General features: G+C 37.5%; 1 protein-coding gene across 5 annotated transcripts in view; it reads right to left on the minus strand.

Annotated features, from left to right (window-relative positions):
- The window catches only part of FAM172A (family with sequence similarity 172 member A), a 405,744-nt gene that overhangs the window by 156,873 nt on the left and 230,993 nt on the right, over positions 1-17,878 (minus strand). Inside the window, exon 9 of one of the 5 annotated variants that reach the window (XM_019532376.1) lies at positions 15,731-15,971. The exons of the other annotated variants lie outside the window; for them this stretch is intronic. Within the exon in view, the coding sequence (XP_019387921.1) occupies positions 15,807-15,971 (165 nt within the window). The 3' untranslated portion in view covers positions 15,731-15,806. Of the gene's footprint in view, positions 1-15,730; positions 15,972-17,878 lie in introns of those variants that run through there. 5 annotated transcript variants of the gene reach the window in all.

The following is a 17,878-nucleotide window of genomic DNA, read 5'->3' on the forward strand; positions in this document are numbered from 1 at the left end:
TGTGTGTGTGTGTGTGTGTGTGTGTGTGTGTGCGAGAGACAGCGAGAGAGAGAGCGAGAGCGAGAGAATGACAATACCAAAGGGAAAACATAAAGCAAAAGATTGAAATTATGTCAGTATATTTATTAGTCTACTATTGCAAGGATAGCTGAGACCAAAATTGAGGTTGTTTTATAACCTCAATGTTTCCAGTACTTGAAAAGTCTGACTCTCATATGCCTTTCTCACGTGAAGATATGTGAAAGTATTCCACATTACATTGAAAGAATGTATAGAGTGTACTTGCTGCTGACAGGCAAGAGCATGAAGTTTCACTTGGGATGCAGCTGGGTGGAAATGGAGTGATTGAAGGGGAGTGTGTCAATGTGCAGGAGGTCAGGGGGAAAAAGGGAAGGACTGAAACACACCTCCTACATTATCAGCCTCAATAGGCTTTGATGTTATAGAAATTACTGTGCTAAAGCCTATTAAGAATTTTATACATGCTTTATATGATATATGTAATCACACGTGAGAATATAGGCAGACACATAGACACAGAGGCAAGTGATAAATTGCAGAAGTATGCACGGGTTCATTTGGCTTATAGAACATCAATCAATGAAAGATATCCCCTACAAAATGCATTTTCTAAGCTACTTATCCAATTCCAAAATACTAAAAAGAACGCTCAAAATTACTTTAACATTTGTGAAAAAAGAGGGATGAAACAAAATGATTTTTGAAACAATGTATCTTAAGGAATATGTACTGTATATATAATTTTACTTTTGCATACTCTCTCTCTCGCTCTTTCTCTCTCTCTCTCTCTATATATATATACTCTCTGTTTCCACATATTTATTCAGATCTACAAAATATAGTTATAAGTTAAGTAAATCTTCAATCACATTCATCCAATGGATGACACTTTCTTCATAATAATTAAGCAAGCAGGAATTCTATTTGGACTGTTCTTAACAGATTTTTTCAATAATATAAAATGTTTATGGAAGGGCAGGGCTATGTAAATAATCCCCTACAGTATTATATTGTATCCTATTTTGATAAAAAGAAGATATTCCTTATACAAGGCAATTATTTAGCTTCAGGCTTCATTGGACAATTGCTATTTATATACTTCTAGAGAAACAAAGGGAAAGTCTTTGCAGTCTAACAGGGTTCTGATGGGTATGTCTTTATTATGTACTGTTATCTATTATTTGTATTATAGTAGGTATCTACAATCAAAATTATAGCCGCACTGTGATAGGTGCTATACAGACTCATAAAACAACCAAAACTATCCAGTGCTGTCAATCCTCAAAAAATCAATTCCATAGAACTGGCACAATGAACCTCTACCAAATCATTTCAGATCACTGTAGAACCTGACTAAAAACAGAGCACAATTGGCTGATTCTTGATTAGCTCTATGTAATTTAATTCAGGGATTTTTGTGTAAAAAAAACAGAGCCACTGTAAGCAAGGTATAATGACAAATCACAGATTTCTTTAAAAATAAAAAACCTCCAAGGATCCCGTGTGATGCAAATTTGCCAGTGATAAGTTCAAATGAATGAGTCAAGGGACAAAGAATCATATGACAGAAAACATGCCAGGTAATATACATACATGTATTTATCTGTTTGTGGGAAAGAAGGACTCAAAGCTACATTTTTATCACAACATGGTATCTGCCACATTGGGAATACCTGGACTTAACAAAAATCTGCACAGCAAAATAACCCATAATCATCCCTTTTCCTTCAGTAATACATTAGAGCAAACAAAATGTTATAGTGACATTGAAGAAAACACGACATTGCAGACATTCCTCTCTATTTTTCTAGTCTCAAAATACTGAGCTTTTTACATTAAAAAGAAAAGAAAGAAGTTGGCGTCACACTCTTTCTGCATTTACTTAAATAACATCATCCATAAGCTGAAAAAATATTACTCTTTGCAATAAAAATTTTATCCTTCATAAAAAATGTGTTTTTTCACCACTTATTTCACAGCTTTAGGCTATTCAGACCTTTTCAGGAAAAGGCCTCTTGTATCCTCTGTTGTTGAGGACCTCCATCAACCAGCCAATTATTAAATCTACTTAAAACATGTATTTCAATGCAACACCAAGTACCCTAGCATTAGCTCGAGGGTATCACTTGGGGTTTGCATATCCCTACTTGGGGAAATGTTGATTCAAAGTTCTGTGGGGAGGGGCCTGGCGCATGGGTAACAAGACTACACATAATGTGGCAGTTACGTTAGTGCCTACTATATCTTATCATATTCCTTCAATCCAGCCATCTTGCTCAAGTACCTCATACTAATTGTGTGATCTTTTTTTCCCCAGAAAAAGAAAATCACATTCACATGCCAGAAAGCGTGATCATCCTAAGCAAGAAAATAAAGCTTTTTTCTTTGTTTGAATTGCCTACAATTATTTCTGTTGTGTGTTTCACTTGAGTACTATGGGGGTTTTCAATGGATGTCCTGTCACACCATACATTTGTATGTTCTTGGTGTCTGCATGCAGTCAATAGTTCTCCCATACAGCTAAGTAACAATTTTCTGCACATGAATTACATTGTCTGACCATGGGTTGCTGTGAGATATACAGGCTCTTCTTTTACTTCAGAAGTGAACACTCCCACTGCTCACTTTAGACATGATTTTATAGTTAGTGTCTATGTTGCATGTTCATTCATTCAAACATGCAAATGTGAGCAGCCAAAGATCATATATAGATACAGAGTAGCATATAACGCAGAAAATATACATTATGTACTATGCAACTGATAACCACATACAATATTTATAATATTTGCATGACTTTAAATATGCAATAATAATGCTTGAAGTTCACAATTTAATATTTGACAAATCTGCATGGATTTGATTTACATAGTAAAACCAAAAAAAAAAGTTTTCCAAGTATGTTCAAACATTTTTATAATAACTTTTTGGGGATATATATATACACACACACACACACACACACACACATCATGTTTGCATGTGTATACATATATATGAATCCAACAGAATAGTTAGAATTCATCACAGCTATGAAATTCAAATACAAATCGCCTACACAAAATGGTCAACACATTTTTTGGCTATTTTAATAATGGCCTGTTTTATTACATTCATTATTTATATAGGATAAGGGTAGACAATTTGTAGGCATTATATAGCTCTCTTCAGAATATTAGCTTTGTGGCTTTGAGAGGCCATTTTCTAAAGATCCTAACAGTCAAATGACATCTTGGGAAATGTTACATTCTTGCTGTATTTGCATGATAATGAAGATGAAATTTCATATACGCTACCTGAATTGCACTCATCTAAGTTTTGTTTTTATAGGGAATGACCAAAGGAATAAGTTCTCTAATCCAATGTTCTGAATTACTAAAATATAATAAATGATTCCTTCTTTGGAAAGACAATAAGCTATAGTACAAATTATAAAAATCCCATGTAACGTATGTTACAATGAGATAATATTATCTCAGTTATATATCCCTGAATATTTATTTTCTTTAAAAAATATTCTAAGGTAACTAAAAATATTTATTGTAAATCTTACAAAATCATCAAAGAATACCTTTTTCAATGCTTAGCACTCGATGGCATAGTAATAACATTACACTAGAACCCAACTTATGTTTAAATAATTCTGGTATGCAATCTTTGCTTAATTTCTTAAACTTAGTAAAGCTTGCATGTTAATTATGTATGCTGGTGTTGTACATCTGATCAAGTATAATCATATTTCATTTGAACCCTGACAGAATAAGTCGGTAAATCAAAATTTTCTTATTATGGATATATGTTCAGTAGGCTATGATAATAGGTATCTTTCTCATGATTAGCTAGGTAGGCAAATATGTGCTTGGCAGAGAGTCTAAATGTTGACTTAACAAGTGGCCAATAAGGAGTGTTAACGTGTGGAAGATGCAAGAGCTCCATTCTCTCAGAGGTTTAGAAAAGGACTTGGCTCTTTAAGCTGTTTTTTTCAAGCCACTCAATGACTTAACACAAATGTAAAAATAAGGACATAATTGAAATGATTTCCCCTTCTAATCAATATACAACTGGATTAATCATTATCTTATTTGACAATTTAACGTTATTTGCATAACTAATTCTGAGGCATAGCTCTGGAAAACCAACATAACCCTACTATTTTGTCCTGAAGAAGATAAAATTTTACATTTTTGTAAGAGTGAAAAATTAAGAACTCTACTCAGACCCCCAAATCTAAAAGTTACAAAGTTAATGTGATAACCTACACACATACATCAGCACAGATAGTCTTAGTTTATGCACAGACTAATAGTTTGTAACTCTTTAAAGAAAATGTCTTTGATTTCTGCTGGCAGCTAAAGGCATTGTTTTAAAACATAAACATCATGGAATAAGTGGTATACATACTGGCAATTTTATTTAACACAACTTTTCAATATATTCTAGACTACACTGCACTCAAACTGCACACATCCAAATTAAAGAAAAAGATACTTATCCTGGAAAAAAGGCCTATACTCAAAGGAACATCTGAATAAAATTGAGACATCTGCAGTAAAGTTTTACCTTCTCCCTAGAATGTTTGAGATGAACTCAGTGTAACACTGTCTTCCAAGAAAAGACACAGTGATCAATGCAAGAACACATCAGGCTCCCTTGGACAGGCCAATCAATGCAAGAAAGAACCTTGCCCAGGGCCTTATGCAAATAGAAGCACGTCCTGCAACCCAGGGAGGGTACATGCGCAATAGATCAATGGGATCTGAAAAACCTTACAGCTATATCAGCCTCAGACAGTAAATATATAATGATGAATCCCTCACGTTTTCGGTGAACTCTTAAACTAGGTTATTTTCAACAGCTGGTGAAAAATCTTCCAGGTCTGTACACAGCAACAGTGAAGAAATAAAAGCATGAGAGAAGACTAATCAGTTAACTTAACAATACTTTTAAGACTGAAGATAAAATTTCAGTAGTCACCTTTTTACAAGGGGCTCATGTTAAAATGCTGAAAGTTAGGTTTCTACCATGCTGATTTTACAAGGTAGATATCAAGGTTTGGGTTGTTGTTTTTTTTTTTTAAATCCCTTTTGGTAGATTACAGTGAGGTAGAAAAATAAAAGGTTTACCATTTACAAGAGCTACAACATCACAAATCTAACATCCCAATCATCACTCTATTGATTGAAATGTACCCTGTCAAAGTATATTGCAATTATATTTTTTTAGCCGTATCTGTATCAAAGTATTTTTTGAAAAATAAATTGAAGAAAACATTATGGCTTTAAGTACATATATAAAACCAAGGAAGGGGCACAAAGCTGTATCCATGTGCATGAAACCATACAGGCTCACCAGGTACATGTGACTACATTAAAAAGGGTACATATTAAGTCTTCATGACAAAACTTGTGTAGAGTGATTTCCTAATTATGATTCATCTTCTGTTTTTGGGAATGGGGGAAGTTGGTGGGGAATAAGAACAACTTTTTTCTTTAAGAATCACTGATACCTCTTAACTTGATAGAACAAAGGTATAATACTGCTGTCAAACAGCTAGAGCCACACCAGGACAAAATATAATCCAGATATTGACAAGCAAATAAAACAGCTTAATCAAGCTTGTAAAAACCTCACGCACTTTGTATCTTAGTACTGCACAGTTGAAGCTTAACACTAATTTTATTTTGCACTGGAACATGGAGTTGACAGAACAACAATTAAGCTCAATGTATTTATCATTTTATATAATTATAAGGCCATTTTTAATTCTAGAACGTGTTAAAATGGCAGTTTCGTTTAGCTGTTTTAGTTTTAAAAACATTTTCACTAGTAATCACATAACTCAGTCGATATTTAAACATTTTGATATAAAATAAAACACAGCATTTAAGTGGGATCATCTACACGTTTTTGCATTTAAAAACTGTTAATACAAATCATTATCCTGTCATGTTAGCCTTAATCTTCAAAAAAAGCCCATTGCAAACTCACTGAGAAAGCATCATCCTGCACTTTCATTAAGCAAAAGAGAGGAAAATTAAAATGTAAACAATACCAGTTTCTTATGTTACCATTTTATTGTTCTTTTCACCAGTTGTATGCTTAGACTCATCTTACTCCAGCAGGATTTTTAATTTCCAATGTATTATTAGCCTACAGTTACCTTGGTTGATGCACTAAACCTGGTCTTAAAGTCTCATAAAATGTCTACTGTTCCACACAAAGGCCAAACATATACTTTTCACTATAATTAACATTTAAATTAACAGTAACACAATACAATTGTGTAATGTAAATTCATGGGTCCAAGATAATATCAGAGAAACAGGAAAAAGTATGAAATAACAGCCAGATGTTTTAATGTTTTCATTTTTAAGAAAAGAAAGTCTAATATTCCAGACAAAATATAAATGCACTGCAAACTGTCATGGTAAAAGACACACGATTACTTTCTGTTCTCCCTCTCTCATCTCAGTAAAACCAGAATCCCAACATTTTTTCTTCTTTTAAAGTGTGTAAGTAAATGTTTAATAAAAAATGAAATTATTTGTAGACTGATGATGACATTGTACTTCACACTATCTTTATTACTAAACTGTTCTCCAAATCAATTTACAGAGCAAAAGAAGACAGCCTACAAAGTTAGGTAGAAGGCTCCAATTTTTAAAATTGTGCCTGGAAAAAATAAAGTGCTCACAGTGATGGTGTCTGGGCATTTAAACAATCAATGAGGTGTCTAGCCAGCTGTTTGTAGATGCAATTCATGACTGTACATGCTCTGGAGCTTTTCTTTCCCATCCCACCCTCTGCTTTACCCCCAACCACAATGCCTGAAGTGGAAAAGAGGAAATAAGAGGGGTAAGTCATGGAGAAAGGATACATGTTCTGATAAGATTTGGAAATGGGTACAGAGTTCATGATGTGAAGTCAACAAGAAGGAAACAAGTGCATAAAAAATTCTTCAAATTAATAAGGGCAATTTTGAACTGAAACCTGAAGTGTGTGAAGAGCCAGGTGGAAATGGATGTGATGAGATACTTATTTTCTGCAAGAAAAAACAGGCAGTTGCATTCTGCACGTACTAGTCTGGGGCGCTGGACTTGAACCCCCCCCACACACACACACACACACAAAGAAAGTAGTTGCAAATAGTCTAGGTGACAACTAATGAATATATGTAAAAGTCTTTCAGCAGAGCTGGGAATGGTGTTCATTGACAATTTAGCAATGAAAGAAATCGAGGATCTAAGTTCAGGATGAAGGATGAGGCTAAAGTTATGGACAGAAGCAATAAATAGGAGGTCTATTTCAAGGAATAAACACAGTCAAACAGAATTCTGTTTGAGGATGGTCCTCTTCCACACAGAAACCGTTTCTGTCTGAAACATTTTAGCTGAATGAACCTGATAAAACCCCATACATTTACTTGGCTAAGAAAGGCAGAAAAAGCAAAAGCAGATAGGGAGCAGTCATTACAATGTCAAAACACACGTAAAGCAAAGTCTCCAAAATGTAGAAGTAGCTGTATTTAAATAAACCCTTTGATAGAGAGAAAAACAAGTAAATACAATACACAGAAGTAGCAAGACAAAAAATATGGGCAGGCCAAATCTCTGAGGTATCAGACTTTGACTAAACGTACGTTCACAAAGAAAATTATGCAGGTTGGGGAAGAGGGAAAACCTCATATACCCTTTCCAACTTTGCACAGTGACTAAAAACAATCTGTTGTTGTGCTCAAAATGATACAGTTACCTCAGTGTACCAGCAGAGGAGCAAATCGTTGTTTGAAACACTGCTCTCAAAGGGCAGTACAGCATAGTTTTTAGCAGATTAGGGAGGCATTACTTTTACTAAGGCACAACCCCACAGAAGCTCCCATTGGAGTGGTGAGGCTTTATGACAGCTGGAAAAAGTTTGACCGATCAATAGGGAAAGTAAAATCTAGTGAAAATGACGACTGAAAACCAGCAGGTCAGAAAATATTTAGCAAATCTCAACATACACAAATCAGCCAGTCCAGATGACATCCATCATAGGGTATTAAGGGAATTACCTATCAAACTTGCTCATGTACTGTCACTTATTTTCAAAATACCCTGGGAAAATAGGAAGGTACTGTAGGAAAGCAAATGTGATGCCAAACTTAGGAGGGGAAAAAAAAGAAAAGAAAAAAAAAAGAGAGGGTTAGGAACAGATGTTGTATTAATTCCTTGGTAAGTTGTGCCTGTGTTTGTCCTGGGACTGACACACCCACACATATTACCCTTCTAATCAAGGTTTGGTGAGCAGCTGAATGCATTGCTGCTTTTCCACCATTGATTCAATAATGCAATCCTAAAATAACTGTTTGCAATATTCTGGTATAAATGGTTAGTACTTCTTATCCCATGAACCTTTTTAGGATGTATTCAGAGACAATGGACATCTGAATGATTGCACTTTGTCCTGGGATAGTGAGGATACCAGAACTACTTACATCTGATCACTTCAAAGTCCTAGCACTCCCAAATACAGAATTGCTACCTACCACTTGAAGTGGTAGGGGAAACATAGCCACCAAGACTGGCAAAGGGAGTGATATGGACTCACCTTCTACCTCTCTGCCCTTGAAGAGGCAGGGATGACAGCAGAGGACTTCCACTATATAGCCCAACAACTGTGCCATGGTTGGATTTTTTTGTGGGTGTTTTTTTTGGTTGGGAAGGCCATGCCTACTTCCTTTCTTTCCTCCAGCCAAACACACAGTTCTTTTCTGAAATGTTGTCAGACACAAGTTTGTACAGATGTCCAGTTCAGCTCTGGAATGAAGGTAATGTTTGCAGAAATAAGAGATACTAATCCATCTTAGTATGACTCTGTTTGGATTGCACTTATTATAATATACTGTTCAATTATGAGTACATTATTATGAAAATGCTCACAGACTGAAAGTAACTCAGACAAGTACTGATTTACAAGAAAAAATTAGGAGTGCTAAATATCGACAGTTTGGCTAAGAGGAAAAAGGGAGTACATCATAAAACAGGTAACAAATATCAAAAGACTTTTTATACCAAAGGGTATAAGGAACTTTATACCAAAGGGTAAAATGATTTTTCTAATGTAGTATAATGAGATTCAACTACCACTAATGCAGTGAAATTATGAAAATATACTTAGTGAGATTGATTAGGACATGGAAAAGTAGCAGAAGGAAAATGTGGAAATTTCTTTGCCTGGGACTTTCAAACCTAAAGAGTACATATGTATTTGCAAACAGCTGGACTAGATGATCTAACAGACCATCTCTAACTTCTAAACATCTCTGATTCCCTATGAGGTCATTTTTGAACGCGGCGTCCGACCCTTCGATCCAGGAGGGTGGACACTTTTGGTGGTTCGCCCCGGAGGCGGGGCCGGGTGCCACCTCCGCAAAACTTCTAAACATCTCTGATTTATTTTATAATTAGCATTCTTACTTTGTTGTTGAGCTAGAAAATTAATATGAACTGGCCAATAAGATGTAAATTCATGACAACAGTGAAGGCAATTAGTGTACAGTACATAGTTTAGAGCCATGAAACACTGCTCTTCTTTGGGAGAACCCAATAACGTGCTGAAAATATGTGAGCTTGCAGAATATGGATTTAGTTATATGGTTAAAGTACCAGTTATTAAATAAGTAAATGATTATGAGGAAGTAAAAACAGAAAAGTCTGGCAAGTGATCCAGAGCTAGCAAGCAGGGATCCAAGTTCAATACTCAAGTGCAATGCCTCATTGCCACACTGGCAGTAGCAGGACACACAATTCTTGGGAAAATGAAAAAAAAAAAAAAAGTTATGCCATTTTAGACTTCAATGGCAAAGTTAACAGGACTGATCTTGAGGTAAGAAACCAGATGCCTACATGTTACAGCATTTAAACTAAATCAAAGCAACAGATGAAGGTACTGCACCCTGAACTGTTTGTTTGTATTTTGTTGTCTACTCCTCCTTCTTAATATGTATTTGGGGCCTTGATCGAGGCGGAGTCTCTGGGTGCTACCATAATACAAATTTGTAACCTAGCTAAAGAGATAAGGAGGGGACCAGGGCAGCAACCCTAGACATTGACTTACGGGGGGGGTAGAAAAATAGCAGCTTCCAGCCAGCCAGTGCTGCCACCGGCAGCCCGGTCACTGCTGCTGTCCTGTGTGCTGCCACTAGCAGGCTAGGGGCAGACATTCAAAAAGCCTGTGCTTGAACTGATTCAATCTTTGCAGGTTAGTCAAACCTGGCCAGGTTAAATTATTTTGTAACTGCACAGGCATCCCAGACGTGCAGACACAAGCCTGCCATGGCTCAGGCTAGAAGCTGGGAGGTGCTAGAGCAGCCCTCCCTTCCGTTGCACAGAACTAAGCTGAGGAGAGTGGTGGGCATGGCCAGGCCCTAGCAGGATACTCTGATTAGCCCAGCAAGGAAACAGACTAACTCAGTGTTCATCAACCCTTTAATAAAACAACAGAGGGACATTACCAGCTTTCTGTTGATTCTACCTGTTGATTCAGAACAGATCACAGCATGTGGTCTGCTAGCTAATACACAGACACATCTTGGTAAGGCAGAGGGAAGTGGGGAATTCCTACTTAGCAGGGAGTGGGGAGGGGGAAGGGATGAGCAAACAGCTCTTCTTAAACAGCTTTTCCAAGGAAGGACATTAAGCTACCTGTTGATTAGCTCCAAAAAGCCTGTCCGCCTTGGTCATCTCTACAGCATGGACTGTAGCCAGCATGTGGTCTGCTAGCTAATGCTGAGATGTCTGTGTAAGGTAGAGGAGAGGGGGGAATAATCCCTGCTTAGCAAGGAGAAGCCAGGCAGATGCTGCTGTGTGCCTGCAAGTCTCTGCCAACCTGCAGTCAGTGAGCAGAGGGGAGGAGCTAGCCCTGCTGCACACCAAAGAGCCCTGTCCAGCCCACAGAGCATGTTGGGATGCTGGGGGTGTCTGTTTGTCTTAAACCAGCAAGAGGTCTGGGACAGACATTGCATAAACTGGTCTGAGCCAGATCAGTTAAGTCTAATACTACTTTCAACCAAGTTTATCTCAAACTGGTTTCAGCCATTTTCAAACTGGTTTATGTGCATTGAACATCTGTTCTGTTACAGGTTTAAACTCGTTTATGATCACTTTACACCAGTTTGTGTGTAATGTTTGTCCCTAGCCCCAGGGTGCAGGACTGTCCTGTTATGCCTCTGATACAAATAAATAATAATAAATTATAGCAAGTAAGAATAGTAATAATAGATACTCCTCAACTTATTCATTAGGCTGAAAAATGACCATAACCTAGAATGCATGTTAAACTGAGCAAAGTACTGATAAAAATGCAAATCAGTCAGGAAGAAATGAATGACTATAGACAGAACTGGTTGCAATGTCTTTCCAGTAAGGTCTATTTTCAGTTGCTTATAACTTTAACCACCAAAGTTGAAGCATGCCATACTTGCTCTCTACTACAAGCTGATTTTTCTGTGTTTAGAAATTCAGCTAAAAGAGTCCCTATGTTTCCAAGAATGAGACTAAAGGAAAACAGATTGTTAATTTTGTTCATAAAAGAGGTTTTGCTTGTTCCTTTTTAAATTCTAGTGTCTAACTAATTTGAAAAAGGAAATTTGGCTGCAGGAAAAAACTGAGGTGCAAAAGACCTTAGAGTGCCATGAAAATCTACCCAAGTGGGGCCAGGTTATTAGCTACTGAAAACCACTATTCTTAAAAGAAAGCTGTTAACTGTCAGAAAAATGAGTTAGGAACATATTTCTAGGGTTATCACATCTAGTATGTACTATTGCAGGCAGGCACATTTAAGAATCCCTTTCAGAAACTGATTAAGCTCCATCTTAAAATTAGTTTGAGTCATGGGTGACTGGTGCCACCTTAGGGAGGGCGCGTGCCCCCCCAGCGACTGGTCAGAGACTGATGGGGAAGGTCCCCAAGTGGCCAATCTCACTGACCAAGGGGTGAGGGTACCCCACAGTGGAAGTACCTGCGGCGCTTCATCTGGCACTCCCACTTCCCGGCTGGCACTTGCAGGGAGGGCACTAGTGCTCCCACCTGCCCACCCCCCTGCCTATCACCTAAGAGGGGAACACAGCCTGTCAGGGGATGCACCAGTGCTTAGGGGGTGTATGTGCATCCCCTATGCATCACCACTGGTTTGAGTTTTTTTTACCCCATCCTCTGCACTACTTCTATTGGGAGGCTGTTCCAAAATCCCACTTTTCTGATGGTTAAAAGCTCTCCTTTAATATGTGGTCTAAATTTATTCAAAGCCAATTTATACCTACTGCTTGTGCCAAAATTGTCATCAACCTTCTCCATCCCTACTGTTTACTCTCCTGATGTATATATAGAAAGCAGAAGGCAGGGGAGATATGTACCTTATAGACTAACTAAACAAGATATATAGAGTATGAGCTTTCAGAAGCAGTTTATTTCATAAGATGCTATGAAGGGACTGCAGGAAGCAGAGTTTTTAAACAGAAAGCACTGATTAGAATACAAAGCATAGGGAAGAGGGAGGAAAAAGAAGGGTGAGGCAAAGTGGGAAGAAAAACAAAGGAGTTAACTCATTGAGGGACATAGGGATTATAAAAACTAATCCAGGTAATAGCATAAGGATCTGGAGCCTCAGTTTGACCATACTTAACCAAATCCAGTCTGTGGATGATTTCTTGTTCTGTACCCTTTGTATTCTAATTGGTGCTTTCCATTTAGAAGCTCTGCTTCCTGCAGTTCCTTCGTAGCATCTGATTAAGTAAGCTACTGCTTAAGAAAGCTTAAGATCTTATTCAGTTAGTCTGCAAGGTATATGCTCATCCTGCCTTCTGCTTGACTGATGAACAACATAACTATCAATCTGTTTATAGAAAGCATTTGTATCTCCTCCAGGCCTTTACTTTGTTAAGTTGAACAAGCCAATAACTTTTTAGTTTCTACTACTAAGACATGTTTTTCACTCCCCTGATCATCTGAGTACCTCTCTCCTGCCTCATACCTGCTGCATTCACTGAACATGGGTGGCCAAATAAGATCCCATCAGGGTCTTGTACAATGGCACAAATATTTCCCATCTCTACTGGAGATACTGGCCTTGTTATATTGTAGGACCACATTTAACTTCTTAATGGCCACAATGTATTGCTGAGTTACAGTCATCAATTGACTGACTAATACACTCAGGTCTTCCACTTGTTTCCAATTGCTGAACTCTCATTTTGCAGCAGATTTTTTTGTTATTAATATAGCTGAGGTGTAGCTGCATTTCATACTCATAAATTTCACCCTGTTTTTGTTACTCCAGTCCTAAAGTTACTCCAGTTATCTATGGAATCATCTACTCTTTCTCTTTACTTACAAGGTTTCATAACTGGCCATTGGCCAGTTTATTTGGCACATTTTTTACCAAAGAAATTAATGGATATAGTAAATGATTGTTTCCAAAACCAATCTTTCAGGTCACTCATTCATTAGTAACCTTACTCCAGCCTGGTAACTTTCCCTTCAATACAGCCTGTTATTGTCATCTCTCCTTTGGTTAGCTCCTTACCCACTTACAATTTTTATACTAATCTCTGTCTTCTTCAGGTGAACCAATAATTCCCCAAGCAGCACCATGTAGCACAAATAAATGAAAAATGAAATTAAGGCTATTTTAATTATTAAAAAGGCTGTCCCCACAGGGATTTAATGCTTTTTAACTAATCCACTTCAAAAATTAATTTGGATTATTTTTCCTGAGTTACTCCATGTAAACAAACCTATGATGAAAGACAGTGCATGCCCCAAAGAGCTTCAATCTTATTAAGAATGTAAAAAAAGTGGGAGGCCAAACAGGTCCAGAGGGAAAAAATGAGCCATCCAAGGTTACAGAGGTTAGAGGCAGAGTGATAATCCAAGTCTCCTAACACTAGCTGCCCTATACTCATCCATACTGTCTTCCTTAATTTACACTGATATGGTAACCAAAAATTCACAGCACAACTGCTGAAGGCCCCAACCTGCAATTAGTTGATTCAAAAGCAACTTTTTGCCCTTCCAGAGATCCACTGCAAGGACACAGCTGTCCATATTTATTATAGTACTGGGAGCCCTAGTCAAACATGAATGCCTTGTGCCTCCTGAGGCTTGGGGGGGGGGGCACGGTGACTGCTCACAGGCAGTGGTGGCAGTGTTGGTGGCAGGGGCATGTTGGCAGTGAGTGGGGACTGCCTGCAAGCGGCTGCATCAGTGTCAGCAGCGGGGGAAGTGGGGGTGACAAGCGCCGAGTGGTGATTGGCGACTACCACCAGCTGGCGCCAGCAATGTCATCGTCGGCCAATCCCAGGGGCTGCACCACCAATCTCAGGGGGTGCACGTGCACCCATGTGTACCCCCTACACATTGCCAATGTAGACCAAGACTCTACTGTGCTACGGACTGTACAAGCAAAGAACGAAAACGCCAACCATATGGATGATATTGCAAGATCAGGGCTTCAAACTTATTTTAATTTGAAGAAAGAAAGCAGGTCACTTTGATGGGGCTAGAGTAATTTATAACAGCTGAGGATCTGACCCAAATGTTTTCAGTGCCTTTGTTTTATTACAGCTGGTTAATACTGCACAAATATATCCAAAGCCAGAACCTGTCTCCATTCCCTTGAAAGATAAACTGTGGAAGAGAATAGGAAATCCAGAAGCAGAAAGGTTGAAATAAAGTTCTTACACTCTAATGCATGTTTTAATTTCAACAAAATACCACTTAATTTAATGAAACTATACTAATTTTTTCCTGACCCTCAATCTAAAAAGCATTTTAGTGAAAATTATGTTATGAAAGCTTAGTACTCTATGGTATGGTTAGCAATTCAAATATTTGTATTCATGTATTAATGTGTTTTACCAACTCAGCATTCTACCATCTTGTACTATGAATCTTTAAAATGATTCCAATAGTTAACATATAATATATAGATCTTATATAACGTTATGCAAATATCATTACATATATTCAAAACTTTGGTTAGGTAGGACTGCAATGATGCTGGTAGTTCTTCATCTGACAAGGTCAAACAGTCACAAACTCCTCCATGACCATTTCAGGCTGGACATAAGGAAGAACTTCTTTACTTATGAACCCCCAAGGTCTGCAATAGACTGCCACCAGATGTGGTTCAAGCACCTACTTTGAATACCCTCAAGAGACATTTGGATGTTTATCTTGTGGGGATCCTATGACCCCTGCTGACTTTCTGTCCCTGGGGCAAGGGGCTGGACTTGAAGATCTTCTGAGGTCCCTTCCAGCCCTAATGTCTATGAAATCTACTCTTCCTTTGCTGATGTAATTAGACCAAATTTTAATTTCCCATGCTCTGTGATCAACAGTAATTGTAATAGTGAACACTGCAAATTTGAGACAGTGATACCAATTCTTACAATTTTAGCATGAGTCTCATGATAGCTGGAGTTTTTTCTTAAAGCTGAAGATTAATTACATTAATTGATCCATTTAAATAAAGGTAAGTTTCTATCCCTCAGGGTAATGGCAATAAGCTTGAAAATGTGAAGTACAAAGACAAATACAGGGCAAATACAGGGCGAATACAGAAGAATTCTATAACCATCATTTTGAAAGAATCTAATATTTTTTAAGTCAGTGACATTTTCTGATCTATGATTTTGGAAGTGTGAGGTAGTGACATTCTTCTGATGCATCTGAAATAAGTATTTGCCTTGCGGTGTGGATAAAAGCATGGAAATGGATTTGTTTTCAAAAAGTGATTCCCGTGACCTAGTGAATCTGTTTTGAATTTGTTTCCTCTGATAGAAAGTTAGGTGCCAGTCCCCTAACTAGGTCTGCAATGCATGGCCTCAAGGATTCACACAGGCACGTGGATCCAGCTGCTGTGTTAGGGCATAAGACAGTTTCTCCTTTTTTGTCTTTCATATACAGGCACTAGGGAAAGAAAAAGCACAATAACTGTAAAATCACTGAAAGTGTCTGGGAGACTTGGAGAGGAGTTGTATTAGAAACTTATTTTGGTCAGCTTAATATACAGGGATTGCATCAACTTGAAAACTAACACTCTCTCAAATTAAATGATTTAAGGTAGGATTCCACAATTCACATATGGATACATTGAACTGCTTCTAGAAATGTATCCCCAACTATACTATACTGTAAGAGGGATAATAAAAACTAAGAAGCTGAGATATGTTCATGAATCATGTTTTGAGTTTTCAAAATCAGTAATTAGTAGAACATGATGACCTACAACTACTTTTAGTGCCAAGTATTTGAAAAGTAATTTACTTTAAACGTTATTAGCTGCACATTTAATTTCAAACTACAATTACGCAAAGTTTTAATTAGTAAATGTTAAGGTACATTTTAGCAATAGTCTTATGATTACTATTTGTAATTCAAGCTATAAACAATATAACTAATTTATTGGTGAAACTTTACTTCCCACACATGTTAAATCACTTTCAATTATTTCTCTTGTAATCTCTGACCCAGTAAGGTACAGAAATTGTGTGTCTACACTTCAGTAACAGGATAACAGTTTCTGTGCATTCAAGCATGATCTGCACACTCCCCTGCTCTCCATAATATCTTACAACCGTGGTCATGCCCATGTGCATGCAGATCCAAAAATGTGTAGGCAGTCTAATTCTTTCGATTAATAAGTATCTTGCCAATGATGGCTGGATATTTTGCTTTGCTGGCTGGCTGAGTCAAAAATCAAAACTGAGGGCTATATTTTGGTTAACTCTTGTACAGACATAGATTACAGGAGACTGAATAAGGTCCTGAGGTCTTTTGGATGCTCCAGACTTCATGAGGGATAGCCATAATGATTCTCCTATGCTCCAGGGAATAGCAGAGACTGCTACCAAAGTGCTTTTAAAGGAAGCTCCTCACCAGGCTATGGAATGGGAGAAAAGCTAGCAGAACAGAGCTACTTGGTTGTACAAGGGCATGCTAAACCCTTGAAGGGATATAAACTAGGGAGTTCCAGAAGGTATCCTGCCATTATAAGCCTAAGTCTCTTCTGGCGCTTTTCCTGGAGAAAAAAACAGCTCTGCATAGCTGTCATGATAGATTATTACTAAATGCCACAATCAAACCATGGTTAGGCACCATTAAGGGAGTGCCTGGCAGTTATTTTTCATGATCTCTACAAGGAAAAAGTAAAAGCCTAAAGATCTTTGGTGCACAATAATTGTGAACAATTAGAAGAGATTCAGCAGCTTCACATATGCACATACACTATAAAAGATGATCCACTTCAAATTCTACTGTTTATTTCACCTTCTGTGGTTACAAATTAAACAGAGGGTTACAGGAAGGCACTGCACTCCAAATAAAGATACATGCTTCATATGGATATGGGATGAGCAGCTGCATACAAGGACTCCAGAACTGCTGTATCCACATTTATGTGAACCTGCTGACTCAAAATACTTGCATGGCAAGTGTGAAGGAGGTGCAGTTGCTCTAATACTCTTTAAGGACTCATGAAGTTCCCTTAAGCCCAAGTGCCCAATCTGTGTGCACGTGTGTGTGCTCGTGTGTACGTGCATGTGTAAGACAGAATGTATTAACTTTAAGATAATAACAGTCCACAAAGTACTGCATTTACTTAAAATATTAATCAAACATGACAAATGATGATGATGACAGTAGAATCATAAACACTATGGATCAGTATTTGTTTTAATTATGTTTTGGTGCAATCTCAATCTAAACTTGGTTTTACTAATTGGTTATGATGGTGGTCAAGCTGGTATCAAATTTATCTTTAAAAGTATATGCAAAAATAAGTGTTAATTCCCTATGATTTTTAAAATAAGGCCTAT

The sequence above is a fragment of the Crocodylus porosus genome, unplaced genomic scaffold, assembly GCF_001723895.1.
Source record: "Crocodylus porosus isolate Cpor-Errol unplaced genomic scaffold, CroPor_comp1, whole genome shotgun sequence".
Taxonomy (NCBI): Eukaryota; Metazoa; Chordata; order Crocodylia; family Crocodylidae; genus Crocodylus; species Crocodylus porosus.